Below are 22205 nucleotides of genomic sequence, written 5' to 3'. Positions count from 1 at the left end.
CCAACTCACAGGAAGGAAGGAAGGAAGGACTTTCCATCAACACAAAAGTCTTTTTTTTTTACCAGAATGTAAATATTGTGAACACTCAGCCCGAAAATTCTCAGCATCAGAACACCTTTATTTTGTATGCCTGCAGACGCTGCTATGCGGCTAAACATGTGTAGGTGGGGAGGAAAGATAGTTCAGATTTCTCTCTGCCTGGGATTACAACTGATCTCCAGGAGACAGAGATCGGTTTACCTGGGCTGATTCTGCACTTACTTTGTTTTTTTTCCGGTGTGGATCCTGCTGAATTCTGATCGATTTGAACTCGGGTCTTCCTCTTTCCCCCCTCCCCACTGAAACAGAAAAGTGTTCTGCACTTGATTGGGAAAACTCAGAAGGGGGGGGGAGCCAAGCCCAGAAAGAGCCTATTTCTTTCTTTCTTTTCTTGAATGGGGGGGGGGCATTGAAGACAACAGAGAAGGGAAGAAAAAAACCCACGAGGCAAATCTCTATCCACAGAAGGGAGGGCTTCTACAATTTCTACAGAAAGAAATTTAGGGCTTCCTCTTTTAAAAAAGCTAACAGCCTTTGCTGGCTTCGCAGGTTTGGCCAATCAGGGCTTCTGTACCACGGATTCAGCTGGCCAATCAGAACTGCTCTACCACGGAGTCAGCTGGCCAATAAGAACTGCTCTACCACAGTGGGAGTGCTTTCTCATGCTTTCTGAACCTCAATATTCCAATATCAAGGATTAAAAGCACTCCTTGATATGGCGAAGAAATGGTAGGGTGACCAATCCTGCTTGGTGCAGAGGGAAAATTCAAATTGGCCAAAATCAAAACAGAAATCGCATTCTGTGCAGAGGGCAGGGACTGAATCGACCTGAGATTGGAATAAAAGCTCCATGCAGTTTACACTCTGGAAGAAACAGTCACTTTGGAAAGTAGCCACTATGGCCTTCTGCCTTGCTGAAGGATCTCCCTTTCGCTAAGCCTGCCCTCCTCAGCCTCCAGCCCCAAAGGTTCAAGTGCTTCCCATCCCAGAGATGGCAACTCTGGCTCTGTAACTCATGGGCATGTCTAAATCTCTGCCACTGAAACCAGCTGGGCTTTAAAAGACTTCAGCCTGGTTGAGTTCACCTCAGGCTGTTAATACATGACAAAAGGCACACAGATTTTAAAATTCAGTGAATGTTACGTAGAATACCATCCAGTATTCATAATCCCAAAGTATTATCGGATCACTAGCTTTTACTTCCGCTAGAAAAAGGCAAAAAATCACTTAAATCTGTTTTTCAAATAAACAAACCCCCAATTGAGCCTGATCTCATCTTCAAATCAGTGAAGAAATCTCAAGAAACGCTTGTTAGCAAACCGTTGCTTAACGATAGGGATTTAATTTAAGAACGTTCAAGCCTAAAAAGTGTTACCATCTCGCTTTCAAGGGACTGCCTGTGTTCCCTCTGCACCAGCCTGTTAAGGGAACTCCAGGGATAAAACAGGTTACACAATGGATCACTCTGTTGGGCCATTCAAAAAGCACATTATCGCCAGGTCAAGTTACTAGTCAAACAAACAGAGGAAAACAGATGTCTCCGAGGAGAAGAGAAGGATTCCCTTCACTCCTTGAGCTATAAATAAACAAAAGAAGAAGCAGAGGTCAAGTGGATTGTGAATAGGGGCAGAACCTGTTTCCATACATCCCACTAGAGCGACAATAAGGTCACTATGTGTGAATGGTATCTGTGTCACCCTATTGTTACTTTATTAACACGTTTTTCATTCTTTGGTTCGGTTTATTTTTTAGATAGGTCTGTTCGTTTTTTGCATTCAGCAAAAGGATTGTATGAAATACTCACACACACAAATGTTAAAAGAGGCTATGAAGACATCATTTCACATATCTAGGTTTGCAGTTTTCAAACAGTTCATTGTGAAACTCAGGGTTTTCCAGAAAAGTATCCCAAGGTGCTCCCCCATGGAAATTAATAACCTCGGAAAATGTGTCCACATTGAAATGGTTTCCTGAGATGAGAAAGATTGAAAACCTTGCTGTATAACAGCCAGAGCTGTAGGTTTGAGAACAGGCACTTCTAGAACATTCTCTCAAGGGATCTGGGCATGAAGAAGGAGCAACTGTTGATCCTGGGCTGAATCTGCACGAAGCTTTTGTTGCAATCTTGGATCGATTAAATCCCTCACGTCTGCACTGAAATCGATTTCCATTTTGATTTTGGTCAATGGAAATTTCCCATCTGCAACCTTCATGCCTCGACCTGCATTGACCCTACCTTTTGACCGGAATGTAAGGGAGTGCATATTTTCTGGGATATCCGACTAAAGCGCTCCAGGATCCCAATATATTAAATTGTAGATGTCCTCACCTTTGGATTAAACAGCACTCTCCCCCCCCCCGGCGTATTTCCAATGCTGACATAGTGTGGTTCTCTCTTGCTGATTGGTCAAGTTCTTTTTTTTTTTAATTATGCTACTCTCCGCTGTCTGCATGGGGGGGGGAGGCTGGTCAGGGCCAGTGAGGGAGCCCAGGGAGGCGTTTCCCACGCGGCTGGCTAAGGGTAGGGGGGAGCAGTGCTGCCAGGCAGGCAGGCGGGTGGATGTGCGCCAGGCGTTTCCCTCTCGGGGGGGGGGGCAAGGAGCACAACCCGACATGGCACATGGAAGGAGCGGCACTCACAGTGCCAGCCAGCCTGAACCTGAGCCACAACCGCACAGAGGCAGGGTCGGGCCAGGCGCCATCCTCCGTTCCCAACTGAGGGCTGCCGGCTGAGTAGTGGTACTGTCACTCCCCCTCCTCACCTTCTTTTGTGTGCATGAGGGGGACCAAGGAGGCGGCAGTGGAGGAGGAGGAGGAGGAGGAGGAGGAGGAGGAGGTGGGGCCAGAGTTGCGCGCTTGTCAAGGCTGAGCTGTGAAGGCGGTGAAGGAAGTGGAGAGCTGGTGGGGCGGCAAGCAGGTGCTGGTGGGGCGAATGTCTGACCCTTGGGGTGATGCCCTCTAGTGTGGGACTCCCCTCCCTCCGAGCACCTCCCTTCTTGCCAGTTAGCAGCACTGGAAGCGCCGCTCTGCTCACTAATCCGAACATACATTTTATGGAGCCTTTTCTGGGTTTTTTTAAATTATTTTTTTAATTATTTAAGAGGCTTGAGGCATAATATATCCTTTGTCTAAATGGAAACTCAGTTTTCTGGTGACCTGTCCTCCAAGCTCCAACTCAGTGGCACTAGCAAACCCCCCCCCCCTTTGTCCTCGGCCATGCAATTCAAAGCCTCACTCTGCCCCACAAACCTCACATCTTGGCATGCGCGGGGGAGGGAGGGGTGGGGAGGCTGATAAGCGCAAGGTTGCTTTAAAGTGGTGCGGTGGGCGCTAAATTTCTTGGTAGCTCGCTGCAAACTGGGGGATGGGTGGTGTGATTGAGAAGCACTAAGAAGGGCTACAGTTGGGTGGGGGAGCCCACCCAGATGCAGATGGCAAAAGTGACTGAAGGCTGTTTCCGTTCGGGGGAAACTGTTGTTGATCACTCATTATGTCCGGGCCCAAATCGAAAGTAGATGGGTAAGAATGAATGCGGGAAAAATCATTCAGTGCAGAATAGGTCTTGCTGTCTGCAGGCTTCATGAGAGAATCACCGTTTGATTGTATGGACAACTCAGAGCACGTTAGCGCCACCATCCTGTGGGAAAGTGCAGGTCCTCATCAACAGCCCTTCAGCAAATGTTCATCTGTCAGGTGGAATAAGCAGAACTGACCATAGGACTCCAGTTTTGAATAAAGTAGCCAACTACAAGTTGGGAAATTCCTGGAGTTTTGAGGGGTGGAGCCTAAGGATGGGAGGATTTGGGGAATGGATGGATCGCAGGAGGGTTTGGGGAATGGATGGATCGCAGGAGGGTCTAATATTACAAAGACCACTGTCTAAAGCAGCCGTTTTCCCCAGGGTGCTGATTTCCATCATCTGGAGATTAATCCTAATTTGGGAGGTCTCCAGCCCCCAAATGGAGGATGGCAAGCATAGTTTTGAATAGCTTCACTGGCAAATAATTAGTCAGTATTAACTCCTTAAGCATTTCACAGCCCAGAGTTGGACTCCTGCGCTTGGTGGTCTAGAAAGTGAATAAATAAATTATGGTGTTAGGTATGTCGACAGTTTGGTGCAAATGAGGGCTTGCAAAAGGAATCAATTAGAGGCTTTATAGACTGATCAGAGGTCTATGTTAAGGGCCAATGAGGGCTCCTGGTGGGCTCCCTGTATATAAGTTCATGTTTTTCCCCAGTTGTTTTTCAGTGTTTTGTTGGTGTCCAAATTAGTGTCCTTCATCACATGTGTCATCTTTTCCCTTCTTCCAGACTAGATGTGATGTTACAAGGTACTGGGAGCCATCTTGCAGACCTTAAGAAAAACATTGCAGGGCAATAAAAGCAATGGCACAGGAAGGACAGATACACCAACTAATTAGTTTGGAGAACTAAAAAATAAATACAGGGGAAAAACTACATATGTTGTTGACAAGTATTATTTGTTTACCCAATGAACAGAAATAAACTGAGCCACAAACCAATATGAGCTCGGAGGCTTCTTCTCAAAATGGCCCAGTTCGCAAGACATTTAAAGTTGAAACTCCTGTTTTCTGTTCTCCACAGCTTTTTTCAGGGAGCAGAAAACAGGGATTTTGAAACAGCTGAATGGCCAGGAATACAGCTCAGCTGTTTGGCTTAAACCCTGCTTTCTGCTCCCTGCAGAAAGCAGCAGTGAGTAGAAAGCAGGGTTTAAATGGCTCCAAGATATTTAAACCAAACAGCCAAGCTCAGCTGTTTTTGGAGAAGAGCAGAAACCTTCACATAAAGCACCAAAACTCAGAACTCAGAAACCTATATTGGCAAAATAAACCATAATCTAGAAAGAACAAAACCAAATACTAAAGATAACTTATACATAGCTACGCTTCCACCTTAGCAACAGTGGCTATTTATTTTCAGTATATTCCCAAGAGGAAACCTGGCAAGTTTGGTAGGATCCCATTCAGATACCACTGATTTTATCATGAGGGACGCAGAACTGCATTTGGAATTTAAAAAGGTAAAGGTATCCCCTGTGCAAGCACGGAGTCATGTCTGACCCTTGGGGTGACGCCCTCCAGCATTTTCATGGCAGACTCAATATGGGGTGGTTTGCCAGTGCCTTCCCCAGTCATTACCGTTTACCCCCCAGCAAGCTGGGTACTCATTTTACCGACCTCGGAAGGATGGAAGGCTGAGTCAACCTTGAGCCGGCTGCTGGGATTGAACTCCCAGCCTCATGGGCAAAGCTTTCAGACGGCTGCCTTGCCACCCTGCGCCACAAGAGGCTCTAAATAAATCAATAAAGGTAAAGGTAAAGGTATTCCCTGTGCAAGCACCGGGTCACGTCTGACCCTTGGGGTGACGCCCTCCAGCATTTTCATGGCAGACTCAATATGGGGTGGTTTGCCAGTGCCTTCCCCAGTGATTACCGTTTAGAAGAAGAAGAAGAAGAGTTGGTTCTTAGATGCTGCTTTTCTCTACCCGTAGGAGGCCCAAAGCGGCTTACAGTTGCCTTCCCATTCCTCTCCCCACAACAGACACCCTGGGTACTCATTTTACCGACCTCGGAAGGATGGAAGGCTGAGTCAACCTTGAGCCGGCTGCTGGGATTGAACTCCCAGACTTATGGGTAGAGCTGCAGACTGCCTGTCTGCTGCCTTACCACTCTGCGCCACAAGAGGCCCCTTTAGATCTGCTAAATAAATAGCAGCTCATTGGGCTGAGAAAGCTGGACAATCTAATACAATATGTATTAGTGTGTCCAGGACTTCACAGCCGTGTCAGCAGTATCTTTCAGATGTGAATATTTGGTGAAACCTTCCATGAGACACACTAGAGATGAAAGAATTAACTGTTGCTAGTAAGAACGCCCTCCTTGATAAATAGGTGTCCAGCAAATATAGATATGTTGGAAAGGTTTTTTATTTTGGGATACTATGCCAGAACTGAGGGGAGCAAGTGTTGTATGGAGTAGACAACAACATTTGAGTTTGTTTCCTCTCTTCATGAAATTGTCTTAAGAATGTCTTTTTCACACAGACCCAGAAGCCAAACAATGTCAAGCCCAATGCTTTTCAGTCTAAGTAAAATTCTACTGTATCAACTAGAGACATAAGGATTGTTTAATAGCTCACATAACAGGCTTCCAGTATTGTCTGAGAAATGGATTCTCAGCCAATACTTAAAGGTCAGTAGCCATGCTTTTAAGGTCAAAGGTTGCTGACCAAATTCAGCATGAATGGTTCGGTTGGCACTGCTTTTGAGAACCTGTAGCAGGGATCTTAGAAGCATGGAGTAGAGAGACTCCAGTTCCTGATTGAAATCTGTGATTCAGACTGGAATCCCTTATAACAGTTGCAGAATGAATTTCATAGAATAAATGTTTAATGCAGCCAGAATATTCTTGTTTCCTTTTGATGGCAAAATTTGGTTAGCAAGGCTAGAGATTTTTTCATGGTTATAACTATCTGCTTTCGATGAAAGACCCATTTGTAGTTAAAGGTTAGGTTGAGGCCAAGGTATTTGAAATGGTTTACTTGTTCGATATACTGTCCTCTAACCTTCCAAGAATATTTATACCGGGTTTTTGCAAGCACTATATATATATTTTTTCAAAATGTGTTTCCAGTTGGTTGCTGCAACAATAATCCAGGTATCGCTGAAAGCCAATATGGGACCTTGACAAGATGACATCTGCACAGAGTAGCAATGGTGTTGGACTTTTCCCCAAGATGGGAGGATGGCCTCTTACTCTCTGCACAAAACTGGGGAGATCATTTAGGGCCATTTCGCACGGCTTCAAAATAGCACAATGGTTGCTAATTGAAAACGCTACTAATTTGGCATAACGCACGACGTCGTAGACAATCTGCAACACTCCTGAAACCGACCCGCAAAAAGCGCTTCGTTGTAGCGCTTTTAGGGGAATCCAGAAAAGTGGATTCACCCTCCGGATAGTGATACACTCCTGCAACCAATCTGCAACAATAGCGCTAAAGACCTGTGCGTTAACATTGTTGCGGGTTCTTCAAAGTCCCTCCTCCCGAGCCTTTCCTCCAAACTTCCGGCGAACTGTTCGCCATTTTTTTTTTCTCGGACCGAGCACAGATCAACGAGGCAACGAGACAGCGACTGGCTTTCTAGCACGATCACTTTCGGAAATTCTGCCCGGACACCACAAGAGTATTTCAAAAGCACAGTTAGCTATGGCAAACAATGGAGGAGCTAATATGTATCCCTGTTTGACCTCCATGTTAATGGGGATTTTTCCGTTATATTACTACCAGTCACTAGTTTAACCTGATAGAAATTGCCTTGATGTAAATTCCTTATAAGATATAAAAATTATTTATTTATTTATTTATATTTTTATACTGCCCTTCCCTAATAGAACACTATCAAAATCAATATAACAGTATAACAATAACAACAACACACCAACTAGAACTAGAACAGCACTTTAACAATAACTGACACTCTCTCAGCAGGTTTGATCTCTCAGTCTGGGGGGGACCTGTAGATGTTATGGGTCAGTCGGCCCCACCAAATGCCTGGTGGAAGAGCTCCCTTTTGCAGGCCCTGCAGAATCGTGGAAGTTCCGGCAGGGCCCAGATCTCTTTGGGGAGCTCATTCCACCAGGTGGGGGCCAGGACTGAAAAGGCCCTGGCCCTTGTTGAGGTCTAACATGCCTCTTTAGGGCCAGGGAGGTGGCGGAGCATAGAGCTCTTCTGGGGGTATAGCAGGGAGGTGGTCTCTCAGATACACTGGGCCCAGACCTCATATGGCCTTAAAGGTGATTACCAAAACTTTAAGCTTAATCCGGAATTGAACTGGGAGCCAGCTGAGTTCTTGGAGTACCGGCCAGATATGAGATCTCCATGATGTTTTAGTGAGAATCCTGGCCACGGCGTTCTCACCAGTTGTACTTTCCGGATCAAGGATAAGGGCAGGCCTGCGTAGAGCGAGTTGCAGAAGTCCAGTCTAGAGGTGACCGTCACATGGATCACTGGGGCTGGGTGCTCTGGGTCCAGGTAGGGCGCTAGCAGCTTGGCTTGACGGAGGTAGCAGAAGGCCAGCTGTGCTACCTTTGTGACCTGAGCCTCCATTGTAAGGGAAGCTTCCAGGATCACACCCAGGTTCCTGGTGGAGTGAGTCGCTAAGAGCTGCACATCAGGGTGGGCAGGCACACTTCCTCCCATGGCCCTTCCTACACAACCACAGGACCTCCATCTTTGCTGGGTTGAGCTTCAGACGACTCTGTTTGATCCATTTTGTCACTGCTTCCAGGTATCTGGCTAAGGGTTCTGGGGGAGAGTCAGGGCAGTCATCCATCAGGAGGAAGAGCTGGGTGTCATCTGTGTATTGGTGGCAACCCAGCACAAACCTCCACACCAGCTGAGGAAGAGGGTGCATGAAGATATTAAATAGGATAGGAGAGAGCACTGCTCCTTGTGGGACTCCACATGTGAGCTGGTGACGGCTAGACACTCTCTATCCTATTGCTCTCAAGCCTCACCTCCCTCACAGGGTGTCTGTTGTGGAGAGAGGAAAGGGAAGGCAACTGTAAGCTGCTTTGAGACTCCTTCTGGTAGAGAAAAGTAACACGTAAGAACCAACTCTTCTTCTTCAGTAACATCAGGGCTCTCTCAGTCTCACCTTCCTCACAGGGACCATTTATGCACTGGAGGTTTCATGCTGTGCTGCAGGCTGGAGTTTTAGTCATGGCAGGTTGCCCCACCTCTTCCTGCACCCATATGGGGGAGCATTTGGCCTGGTGCACCCCATCTGCCCCCTATTTGTGCTCCTGCACGGGAGCTGGGGCAGTGAGGTTCCCAGTGCATAAATGGTCAGGGTGGCTGTTGTGGGGAGAGGAAAAGGAAGGCAACTGTAAGCTGCTTTGAGACTCCTCTGGTAGAGAAAAGTGACATATAAGAACCGACTCTTCTTCTTTTTCTTCTATTTTGCTGGAAGATCAGTCTTACCTTTTTTTTTATAAATTGGCAAAATGATGGTGTTTAACCATGATTCTGATTTTTAATTAGTTTCTCAACCTACTCAGTTTCCACCTGTGGCCACTGAAGAAGTTTAGAATACTGGTCTAAATGGTTTTGGAGTGGCTGCGAGGAAGAAGACTTAAAGATCCCTGAAAAATGTTCAACCCAATTAGAAACAGATACAGGAAATTGAAAGGGTTTCTTGAAGTTTAGTGCTTTTACTAAAGCTTTCCAAAAAAGTTGACTGTAAAAAGATAGTCCCAACTCTTTTTAAAGAAGGAGTTTTTTCCTTAACTACCGATTGATATTCTCTCTTTAAGATACATTCTGTAGCAGAATAAGTGTTTGTTTTTCAGCTAAATTAAAAGCTTCCCTCAGGGTTTCTCTTAAGCTGAAAATTCCACAACACCAAAATTAGTGGAAGTTCACGGTGTTTCTTCAGTTCATGAACATTGCTTTGTGAATGATGAACTAGCCAAAATTCATGATGAACTTTGGTTCATCAGACAGTTCGAGTCCATCCCTAACAGAGATAAAGGTACAATAAAACCAGAGTCCAGGAGCCCCTTGAAGACCAACCAAGATTTATTCAAGGCGGGAGCTTCTGAGTGCAAGAGATCCATGCTGCAGAGATCCACAGCCTCCTCTTCAAGGCAGCAAGGGCAGTCCCATGGCCTATGTTGGTTTTCAGCCTGTAACAGATCTTTTCCCTGCTTTCCTAGACATAGTTAAGTTTTACACATTCTTAGAAATATCCAATCCTTAAACTAAGCAAATGTATTATGATATCCGGCCGCCAGTTTGGTGGATGGGATTTTACATCAACAATTTAGACTTGATTTGCTATCCCCACAAAAACTATATGAGAGAAGCTGTGCTGTGGAATCCATGGCCAGGCCTAGAGACGGACAATGGTCACTCTGTATTGTGTGTGGCAGAACAAGAGAAGGAGGAACACATTCAATACGCCAGCAGGGGGCTCTTTTCATGGGCCAGAAAGTAAAGATAATCTGAAGAGTTAAAATGCTTCCACATTCTGTATGTCCGATATTTAAGGAATAGTGAAATGCTAACCGGGGGGGGGGGGGGAGCCCACATCAGTGATGCAGTGACACCCCCAGTGAAGCACTGATCTCACTTGCTATGCTCCCAGAAGCGACATCAACACTTCATCAGAGACACTCTAGTTGTTACCATAGAGCAGGGGTAGTCAAACTGTGGCCCTCCAGATGTCCATGGACTACAATTCCCAGGAGCCCCTGCCAGCATTCGCTGGCAGGGGCTCCTGGAAATTGTAGTCCATGGACATCTGGAGGGCCACAGTTTGACTACCCCTGCCATAGAGCTTTTGTAGAAAGCTAGAGTGTCCCTTGTCGCTTCCTGTCAATCTGGAAGTAATTTGGACACATTGTGGTTCTGCCAGTATGCTAGCTTGTCCTCCCCGCTCCCCCTTCAATCTTCTGGCCGTGTCCCAGGTAATTACTGAGAGGCCTGGTGATCCTACCTATACTTATTCGATCTACAAATATGATTCACGTCAGACAAAAGTTCCATAAAAATGCAGCCGTGTCATGATGCTCTGACACAAAACAGAGAACTTGCGAATGATGCGGCCAATGACACAAAACGCCTTTGAACAATCCTTTTGCTCTGCGAAATGCCATAAACACACCACCAAATGGAAATCGGGAACAACGGAAGCTTTCTTATATGAGAAGACACAGGGCTTCAGCAGTCATCTCTTCAAACAGAAAAAGTTCAAAGCAAATCAAAATTGGGGGGGGGGGGCAGGGCAGTGAACAACTGAGCAGATTCCACCACTAAAAAAACGCCAGAGGCTACATGGTATCGTATCTGTACCCTTCAAAACAACATACCACTGCCTGGAATTATAACATGCCTTTTATCTCCACCCAACACACTCTGTGTCAGGAGGGTGTTATATTTAAACTCGAAAATGGGAAGGCATGAAGAGCGGGGCTGTTCCACAAGGCTGCATCCTTCTATGTAGGGCTGCTCCAGCAAACTCCTCTTTCAATAGATTTACAACTGAGGCCCAAACTAGGTGATGCCCTGTCCCCAAATCTGCCATGGGAACACACAGCCAATTCAGAATTTTCTCTTTAAATTTAAAATCCCTGGGGGGCGGGGGGGGGGGGCTGATCCTGGTTGAGCCCACGATGCAGACTCTGATTATGATGTTTTGAAGAGGTAAAATGGTGGCTATTTTGGCTCTTAAAAAGGGTATGTGTGCCATAAGTAGAACTGAGCCACTGTGGAGATTGTAAAAGTCACTTTTTAAAAAGATTTTAAAATGGCATAACATCGAGGATTAGGGAGCGTGGCATTATCAAGCTTGGCTCTTAGACAAAATAATCTCACAGAACCAAAAGAAGGCTAGGGAAGTGAGATCTATATTGTTGTTGTTGTTGTTGTTGTTAGATTTCTAGCCCGCCACTCCCCTGAGGCTCGCGGCGGGTAACAACATGTAACCCCACCATAAAACCCCTAGTACATAAACACCTAAAACAATCCCCAACCCACTCAGCCCACCCCACCTGATGGTGGCAGAACTATCCGAAAGATCAGGGGTCACTGCTGATGTAGATGTAAAGGGGGGGGGGGCAGCCTCAACCATAAGCCTGGCGGAAGAGCTCCATTTTGCAGGCCCTGCAGAAGGATGCCGGGGACTCCCTTGCCTAGCCCCCGCTGTATTTTTATTACAGCGGGCTTGATTACTAGTTATTGATAAGACTAGTAGGAAGGCCCCTTTTGAAAAATGGGCCCTCGAAGCCGGCCAGTCGTGGAGGCCGGGGTGGGGGCATGGGGGGAGGGAAAGCCCTGTTCCAGCGGCTATGCTTCTCAGGCGGCATGGCTTCACCAACGAGGGGCAGACGACGCAGCTGGGAGGCCGAGGGGCACGGCCGGCGGGATGGGGCTTTCCCTCCCTGGTGGGGTTGCGAGGGGCGTCTTGCCGCAGCACGTGACACAGGTGGCGTGAGCCCTTAGTGGAGCAACTCAGGGCAGGTGAGGAGCATGAGCACTGGGAGGGGGCTTTCCCTACCTGCACGGGGCGCTCCAATAAGGGCTGATGCCACCTGTGCAATGCGGCAAGAGCCCCTCATGGGGCAAGCAGGGAGGGAAAGCCCTCTCTCGCTGGCTGTGCTCCTCGGGTGGCGCACCTTCGGCGGTGAAGGGCTGAGCCCGTGGCTGGGAGGCAGAGGGTGGTGGTTGGTGGGTGGGAAGGAGCTTTCCCTCCGTGGCAGGGCGGCGAGGGGCTCTCAGCGCGTCGCACAGGCAGCGTGGGTCCTTAGCGGAGCAACAGAGGCCAGGTGAGGAGCGTGGCCACCAGGTGGGGGCTTTCCCTCCCCCCCGGGGCGCAAGGGGCTGAGTCCGCAAGCAGGGAGGGAAAGTGCCCTATTGCTGGCCGTGCTCCTCACGCATGGTGGGTTGGGGTGTGAAGGGCTCTCGTGGTGTCTCCAACACGGCGAGAGGGCTCAGTGAAGCAAGTGGCAGGGGACAGGCCCCCGCAGGTGGACACCTACCTGTGGGGGAGGCGGTTGGCTGGCATGAGCAGTTGGTGGCCGGGAAGCCAGCGAAGCACCCCCCTCGCCGGCCAGGAGCCTTCTGGCTGGGAGGGTGGGTGAGAGGCTCGCACGCAGCTCCTGGAGGCGGGTCCTCTAGGGGCCAGGCCAATCCAGATACGCCCAACTTTGCTCCTCCTCCCGCCGGCCCAGTTTGCCAATGCCTGCCAGCACAGAAGAGCTGGTCAGGGCCCGGACACCACCCGGACAGGGCCGCCCATATGGCCCTTTCAGAAATATATAGAGCAACTTATGTGGCGCAGAGTGGTAAGGCAGCCGTCTGAAAGCTTTGCCCATGAGGCTGGGAGTTCAATCCCAGCAGCCGGCTCAAGGTTGACTCAGCCTTCCATCCTTCCGAGGTCGGTAAAATGAGGACCCAGCTTGCTGGGGGGTAAACGGTAATGACTGGGGAAGGCACTGGCAAACCACCCCGTATTGAGTCTGCCATGAAAACGCTAGAGGGCGTCACCCCAAGGGTCAGACATGACCCGGTGCTTGCACAGGGGATACCTTTACCTTTTACCTTTATGGTAAGGATAAGCCATGCATCCAAAACTTCTCTAAAGAACACCCAACTTTATTTGTGAGATGTATGGAACTACCCTATTATGTAGGCAAAAGTCTTTTTTTTTAATTGTACCAAGTTCTGTGCCGATGTAATTTTACAAAAGATACAATTGTTTACACTTCAGTGTTGCAGGCAAGAACACAAATTACTGAGATCAGAGTCAGAAAGAAATTAGATTTAGATTATTAGGATTCATTCAGGAAGAAATTAGATTTAGCATTTTGTGAGAGAAATCATTCCAGCTTTAGCAGCCTTGGGTCAGTATTATGATTGTAATACTTAGCCCAGTAACCTCTGATAACAATGATTAAAAATTGCTTTTAAATGTTGTCTGTTTCATGCTGGTGAATCATGAAAGGGGGGAGGGGGGAAATCACCTCCATTCATTCCATGCCTTGAAAATCCTATGAGGTCAACCATAAGTCAGCTGCAACTTGAAGGCACTTTACACCATCACAATACAAATAACACAACAACAAAAGACCTGCAATTAAAACAGCTAGTGTGTTCAAAGTCCATTCCGAAAGGGTCGCTTTTTCTGAAGGGGCCTAGTGCCATTAATTGCCTGAGCCCCTCTTGTCTGACTTTAAAAGTGCAGCAGAAAAATAAGAAAAACAAAGAAACTCCATGGACTCTTGAAGCAGACTAGTGTGGCAGTCATGAATGTGGGGTGCTAGAACTGAAAGGCAATGCCCAACGGGAACCTTAGAACTTCAAAAAAGGTTCTGCAAAAGACGACACAAGGAAGGGAAATATATCTAAAGCAAATCATGCCTGTGGAAAATAGACGTCTAGAAAATAGATTCACTCTCCAGTAGCTGACTAATCGTTTGAGCTCAAGTGCATTGCTAACTGTGCAGTAAGATATGAAAGTTTTATGGGATGCTCATTTACCATACATTTTTACTTAAGGGCGGGGGGGGAGGTTTTCACACATCAGAAGGCACTGTTGAAAGGGCAGTTGAAGCAGAAATAAAAAGGCAATTAAAATGGTGCTGCCCAAAACCAAAATGGGACACACAAGCATGGAAAAATGCTAGATGAGGAGGGGTAAGACAACTCCACCCTTGGGGGGGGGGCCCTACAACCAAAAAGGTCACAACCACTCACTTTACTTCTGAAGGGGGGGGGAGTGTGAAAGGAACCAAAGGCGTTGCTCAGCCAGGTTGATACAACCAGGTGCATATCTATAATAAGAACTTTGAAACAACTCACCTGGCAAAATAATGACATCATCACCAGCCAATGGGATGCTGTTATTGTAGCCACCCCAGCTCTCCGGCACCCCATCCCAAGATGCAGGAAGAGACCATCTCAAATATGGTGGAGGAGGAGAGGGTGGGGGTGGATCTAAAAGAGAGGCAACACACCAGGTGCCTTAGAAGTCAGCATAACCAAGGCCATTGTATAGTTTGAGGATTAACTGCTATATACTATTAAATGGTAGGTAGGTAGGTAGAAGGATGGATAGATGGATGGATGGATGGATGGATGGATGGATGGATGGATGGATGGATGGATGGATGGATGGATGGGTGGGTGGACGGACGGACAGACAGACAGACAGACAGACAGACAGACAGACAGAAGGATGGGGGACGGAGAAAAGCATGTTAATTACCATTCACAGCCACCAGAAAACCCCTAAAAATGTTGGCACAGATCATGAATCTACACACCAGTATCTTAAAAGTTAGCATAACCAAGGGTGTTGGTATGTATTAGACTATGTTTTGCAGTCTGAGGATTAACTGCTATATATTATTAGATGAAGAGCCTCTTGTGGCGCAGAGCGGCAAGGCAGCAGACATACAGTCTGAAAGCTCTGCCCATGAGGCTGGGAGTTCGATCCCAGCAGCCGGCTCAAGGTTGACTCAGCCTCCCATCCTTCCGAGGTCGGTAAAATGAGTACCAAGCTGGCTGGAGGGTAAAACCGTAATGACTGGGGAAGGCACTGGCAAACCACCCCGTATTGAGTCTGCCATGAAAACGCTAGAGGGCGTCACCCCAAGGGTCAGACATGACTCGGTGCTTGCACAGGGGATACCTTTACCTTTACCATATTATTAGATGGTAGGTAGTTAGGTAGGTGGATGGATGGATAGACAGATGATAGATAGATGAAGGAAAGCATGTTAATTGCTGTTCACAGCCAGCAGAAAACAACTCAAAATGTAAGCACTAATCATGGCCACATGTTCATAGCAAAAGTACTTGTTTCCACCCCATTCACAGCAGTTTAACACTTGGACTATTTTGTTGCATTCACCAGCTCTAGCTGAAAAATCAGATCCAATTTTTAAAAAATCAGATCCAATTTTTAAAAAAGAAATACTCTAATATTAACATTTTAAAAATACATGTTTTCATATTGGCATGTTCATTTTGGTTCAGCTGTGGTCCTATCTGTCAGGATTCCTCTTCCTTAGCAAAATGTTCCAGCATCTCTAATTACCTGTGGTTGGTGGAAAACTGGGATATCAAAATTCCATATTTCCTCTCATCAAATGCACAGGCATTCTGTGCAGGAGTCAAGAACAGATTGGTGAAGTGGTGGGAAAATACTCTGCAAATACTGAACACAGATGATAATCTATGGCTGAAGTCTTTGAGGGTATTGTACTCTCAGAATCTGATAGGGTTTAACTACCCCCCACTGGCTCAGTTAATAGTCTAGAGGTTACCCAGCATTACTGGTGGAAAAGTAAGGCCCATTCCGCACAAGTTAAATGTAGCAGGAGTGTGGAAAATTGTAAACGCTACTAATTTGCAGTTATGCACGATGTCGCACACAATCTGCCACACTCCTGAAACCGATCCGCAAAAAGCGATTCGTTGTAGCACTTCCAGGGAAATCCAGAAAAGTGGATTCACCCTCCAAAAAGCGCTATACTCTTGCAAACTATCTGCAACACTAGCGAAAAAGACCTGTGCATTCCCATTGTTGTGGTTCCAGCAAAGTCCCTCCCCCTGGCTCTCTCCTCTGAACTTCCGGCAAAGCGATCGCGATTCGGGAGCATGGTGACAACCGCCCATTGGCTGCTTTTTTGATTGACAGCCAGGGGCGGGACAAAGCACGGAAAAACCCTTCCTTTCTAGCGATTTTTGGCGAGACTGGAAACCTGTGGGAAACGATTGAAACGCAGCTGGATTCCACTACAAAGGCAGGTATGCGTTACGCCAAATTCCACTATTTTAAATTCCATTATTTCTTTCTGCAAGCAATGTTCCACATTGATCCTTGTGCGGAATGGGCCCAAGTTAATGCAGTTGGAGGGGGGGGGGGGGGAGAGAAGATGCTTTCTTCCATTTTCATTTTGCATGGAGGAAAGTTGATCCTGGCCTGGTTGGCTGATTTGGCCATGTGGATCCATGCCACAGTGTCCCTAAGGCTAGGACATTGTAAATCCATTCCATGGTTTGAGAGCTAACTGTCCTACAGTTGTTCCATTGGTAACTGATTAGTTACAAGCCTTGATTCAAGGTGCTGGTTTTCACTTTCAAGGCCCTTCATTAGTTAGGACCTGCATTTCTGCGGGATCACCTCTTCCACTATACTCGTCTGCAGCAGCTTTATTCCTCTAAGCAAATCTTCCCATAGGTGCCACCTTGCAAACAGGTAAGCTCAACATCTGGCCATACTCAAGTACTCTTTTGACATGGCTTCTGCCTGGTGGAACAGACTTTCTGATGAGGTCAGGAAAACTGCCACACTTTTGTCATTCTGTAGAATTGTTCAGGAGGGCAATTTTTAACGTAGTGAATAAGGATGTACTGAACACCTGTGAAATTTTGTAATTATTTATTGCATTGTTCCTTTTATTCATTACACTGTTTTATTGCAATCTTCTTCAGTTTTGCAGTGATGCAGTATTCTGCTGCTATGTTGCATGTATGTTTAGTGCATTGTTAGCCTATTTTATGGTACGTTTATGGCATTTCAAAGAGCAAAAGGATTGTTCAAAGCTCTCTGTTTTGTGCCAGAGCATCATGACACTGCTGTGTTATTGTGGAACTTTTGTCTGTCGGTTTCAATCACTGCAGGTTATATGTTTTATACTGTTCCTACTGCGTTATTTATTATTGCGTAACATACCTTGGGTTTCATTGACAAAATTAAGTAAGGTGTGTGTGTGTGTGTGTGTGTGTGTGTGAGAGAGAGAGAGAGAGAGAAAGAGAGAGAGAGAAAGAGAGAATGGTCTGTCAAAACACCATACCCATTACAAGTAGGACTGTCGACCTCCTGATAGTAAAAAAAGACTCGCCCAGGACAAGAAGTAAACTGACAAAAAAAGCTGTGGACAAATGGAGAATCTTCTTTATGCTCAAAATGAAAGGCCAGATGAGGCCCTCGGGCTCCGCCCCTCCAATTATCGTGAATTTCCTAACCCAGAGCTGGCAAACCCAGCCCAGTTCAGTTACCTGGCAATGGCAGAGGGACTGCATCTTCTGCTTTGAATGTCACTCGGATTAGGCCTTCACCTGAAACTTAATTTAGAAGGCTGAACAAATTAAGGAAAGCTAAACATTTATTTTGCAGTAATCCCCAAAAGCAAAGTTTGCTTGTCTTTTCAATCACGGAAGGAATTCCAGAACCAGCTAAAATAAACCCTGGATTTCCTTCATCTCCGTTTTATGTTCACACCACAGACTTATACAATATATAAGCAAACACATGATTTTAATTTAATAGTCTTCCTTTAAGAAAGGGTGGGGGGAGCTGAAACAAAATATGTCAACTTCTTGATCCCTGATGCTCTGCTCTAAATCCATGGCGAATGTGTTGGCCTTAATGAAACGTCAATAGCAAGTTATTTTTATCTCTTGTGGTTTATTTATAAAAGATGGGTTTGGCTTTGTATCCAGTCCCTGCAGAACAAACCAGCTTTTATAATGAGTCTGAATCTAGACCAAGAACCCTCTTAATGATGTCAAGTTTTGAGAGAGAGAAGAAATTAGGGAGGGCAGGTTCACTGATTTTGAGACAAATGTGAAGCTTATCACATATTTTTAAATAGTTTCCCTTCCACCAAGTAATTTCAGCATAACGTTGGGGCCAAGTTAGACTGCAGTAGAAGTATTTCCATATATTTAGATACAAAACTGTTTTGAACAGGAAGTGTAGTTGGAGGGAGAGTTGCCAACTTCCAGGTGGTGGCTGGAGATCTCCTGGGATAGCAACTGGACAGAGCTGAGCCCACCTGGAGAAAACAGCTGTTTTGGGAAGTGGACTTGGTGACATTAGACCATATTGAAGCCCTTCCCCAACCCCTTGCCCTCGACCCCCCAAAACTCCAGGTCTTTCCCAATCCAGAACTGGCAAGCCTTGTTGCATTTCTCCGGGTGATTCATACCTCTGCATTCTATCTGAAGTTGTCTAATTAAGTTAGGTGCATGGGGGGTGGTGGTGGTGCATAGTGGAAGAGAGTCACACAGCTTGTCCACTATACCAAATTTACTTTGTTTTTATCCTGTACATCTAATGTGAGTGTAGGCTTTGGAGCTCAAGGCATAACCAGCACTTGCTAGAGAGAAATATCCCAGGCCATCAAATATAAGCCCGATGAACCCCGTCTGCTCTCTGTGGTGGTTTCCTTCAGATGTTCAATAACAATGTCTTTGCTTCATCTATGTCATTTGGACAGAAGCGAAAGGTGCTGTGAATGAAGCAGCACGCCTGTGAATGAGCTGGCATCTGATATGTATTTATTGACATTAAATTTTGGCCTTTAAAGCACTCCTGCCACTCTCTGACAATTATCTCTAAAAGGCTTTTAAACGGGTACAAAAGGAGGAGGTCAAAAGTAAGTTGACCCCTGACAGAATGTACAATTATTAGAGTTGGCCGGGACAAGAGCAGCTGCTGGAACCCCACGGACACGCCAAAGCACTTCCAAAAGTCTGATTATTAATAATACGCTCAGGTTTCCTCGGCCCCAGCCTGGACAAGGTCCCTTTAGTTTCCCCGAGAAGAATTATGGCCCTCCGTAGCAGCTGAAATAATTGTGTCCCCATTGTTCAGCGGACCTCCTCCCAACCACCCCCTACAAGCGCCCATTGTCGACATGGAGTCAAGTGATTATCTGCCCTGGCAGACACGGTTTGGGCCCAGCTGCCTAACTGCTGACACACGAGCTCGGAGGAGGAGGCTGCAAGACGGGGACTCTACCACGCCAGACCTTTTACATAAGTCAGCCGGGAACAAATGTGTCTTTATGGGGTCCTGCTGACGGAGCAGCCTCCTCTTCCTTTGAAGTGGGAGCTACTCAGGGGCTCTTGGCCGCTCCTCCTCCACCGCCCAAGCCAACATCCTCCTTTTGATGCGCTTACATGCTTCATTATCTCTGCCCCATTGGATGACTTTTGATTGAAAGGTGGCAGGGCCTGGTTGCCAAGAGGGGAGTTAATGTGGCTCCATAGAGTCAGGACTACAAGAAAAGCTGCCCTTATGCAGCGGCCTAAATTTGGAATTTTTTAACAGCGTGTTCTTGTTCTCCGCGACAGATAAGGGCTGAGCGTGAAATCCTTAATTAAGCAGTAAATAGTGTGTGGGGTGTCAGCAGATGCAGCCTGTAGCCATGGCGACCGAGTCCCATGAACATGAGCACGGACACCAAACGCCAAGCCTCAGGCCTGGGCCTGAGCGGCAGTTCAAGAATCCCACAAAGCTTGTAAACAGGATTAATTAGTCGACTAATTATTTCTCAGACCACTGGTGCAACTTAAAAAAATAAAAGCCGACTTCTACTATTGTGGCAGGGGAGGCTCAAAGGTCGATAGCCCAATAGCCTCAGGTTACTAAGCCCGGGGGAGGGACGGGGGGGGGGACTAGCTGTATAGCTGGACCTCGAGACTGACTTGAGTCAGGTCACTGCTCACGAAATGCCCTTGTGCTTTCTTACTGACAGAGGATCAAAAAAACAAAAAAATAAAGCTAAAATGAATTTGTATTTTCAGACAACTGCCCAAGAAGGAGTCCAAAGATTCTTAAGCCTAAGAGCCACATGCCAAAAAATATTGGATGGCTGAGAGTCATGGGACACTCTGTCTTCAACTCTATCCCACTCCAGCAGGGACAGGACCCTGGTCTGCAAATGCCATCTCTGTAAGTGAAACTCCTCGAGTACCTGAAGGACCGCCTCCACCCATGCCTATGGTGGCCAACCTCCAGGTCACACCTGGAGACCTCCCACTATTACATTTAGTGTCCAGGCCATTGGGTTCTGTTCCCCTGGTGAAAATGGCTGCTTTACAGGGTGAACTCTATGGCATTTAGGGCCCATTCCACTTCAAACCCAGCTCTCCTGAGCCTGCACTCCCCCCTCCCAAAACCTCCAGTTATTTCCCAACCCAGAGATGGCAGCCCAATCCATACTGTCCTGCACGTCAGACAAGACACTCACCTCAATCCTTATTCTTTGTGCCCATCCCAGTGAACGGAACAAGAAGAGTTGCCTCTCATACACCACTTTTCTCTCCTAGAAGGAGTCTCAAAGTGGCTTACAATTGCCTTTCCTTTCCTCTCCCCACAACAGACACCCTGTGAGGGAGGTAAGACTGAGAGAGCCCTGATATTACTGAAGAAGAAGAAGAGTTGGTTCTTATATACCACTTTTTTCTACCAGGAGTGTCAAAGTGGCTTACAATTGGCTTCCCTTTCCTCTCCTCACAACAGACCCCCTATGAGGGAGCTGAGGCTGAGAGAGCCCTGAGATTACTGCTTGGTTAGAGCAGAAGAAGAAGAGTTGGTTCTTATATGCTGCTTTTCTCTACCCGAAGGAGGCTCAAAGCGGCTTACAGTTGCCTTCCCTTCCTCTCCCCACAACAGAAACCCTGTGAGGGAGGGGAGGCTGAGGGAGCCCTGAGATTACTGCTTGGTTAGAGCAGAAGAAGAAGAGTTGGTTCTTATATGCCGCTTTTCTCTACCCAAAGGAGGCTCAAAGTGGCTTACAGTCACCTTCCCTTTCCTCTCCCCACAACAGACACCCTGTGAGGTGGGTGAGGCTGAGAGAGCCCTGATATCACTGCTCAATCAGAACCGCTTTATCAGTGCTGTGGCGAGCCCAAGGTCATGCAGCTGGCTGCATGAGGAGGAGGAGTGGGGAATCAAACCCGGATCCTCAGATTAAAAGTCCACACTCCTAACTACTACACCATGCTGGCATCATCGCTGAGGGCTTTCTCAGTGGCAGCACCCCCTCTTTTTCTAAGTGGTTCACTCAGCACATAATTTAGTGGCACTCAGGTACCATTTAAGCATCCTGAGTAAATGAATTTCACTCCCCCTTTTTGTTGGCTCTTTCCATGTTGTTTGTGGCCTTACAGCTTGCATTATGTACACTTTGTCAGAAAGCTTACACCATGAATAAAACGTGGTCTTAGCCATTGGACCCAAAGCAGAACTGGAAGAGTCTTGTGCAGACTCAACCAAATAGCATCTTTCCACCCATTCAGAGTCCCTGAGACTATAATGACTAGGGTAACTTTGAAACTGAATTACTTAGCAATACAAAATGGTACAGAGCTGACCAAGAAAGGTGAGCGTGCCATTTTAGCTGCTACAAAATTAGGCTTCCAAAAACCTAGGCTAGTCTCAAGAATCTCTTTAAAATCTAATTACATTTTTAATGCAGTCACAGTTACATCCCCTTTATTGGAATTCAAAAAAGTGCAAGCCATAAGTTCTCCATAACCTAACAAAGGTTTCTGCATAAACGTCAAATAGAACCAAACTTAAAATAGGAAACAGTGATATCAGGGTCGTAGTTGTTCAGTAAATGTTGGCATGCCTTCTCTTTGTTCACGAAGCGTGGGTCACTGAACTGTTTCCTTTTTGAGTGCAACTTAAAGCTACCCCACAGAGGGGTTTCGAGGCTAGAGATGAGCAGAGGTGGTTTGGCTTCACTTTCTTCTTCATAGCAACCCTGATTGTCCTTGGTGGTGTCCCATCCAAGTACTAGCCTTGGCCAATCCTATTCAGCTCCCAGGCTCCATTGA

General features: G+C 46.7%; 1 protein-coding gene across 2 annotated transcripts in view; it reads right to left on the bottom strand.

Moving 5' to 3' along the window:
- Nucleotides 1–22205, bottom strand: part of PKHD1 (PKHD1 ciliary IPT domain containing fibrocystin/polyductin) — a 454238-nt gene that overhangs the window by 157755 nt on the left and 274278 nt on the right. For both annotated transcript variants that reach the window (XM_077315063.1, XM_077315054.1), the window contains exon 50: nucleotides 14424–14558. In XM_077315063.1, coding sequence (XP_077171178.1) covers nucleotides 14424–14558 — 135 coding nt within the window. The remainder of the gene's footprint in view (nucleotides 1–14423; nucleotides 14559–22205) is intronic.

This window comes from Paroedura picta, chromosome 1, assembly GCF_049243985.1.
Source record: "Paroedura picta isolate Pp20150507F chromosome 1, Ppicta_v3.0, whole genome shotgun sequence".
NCBI classification, from domain to species: domain Eukaryota; kingdom Metazoa; phylum Chordata; class Lepidosauria; order Squamata; family Gekkonidae; genus Paroedura; species Paroedura picta.
Note: the sequence above shows the minus strand (reverse complement) of the source record. Positions and strands in the feature narration are given on the sequence as shown.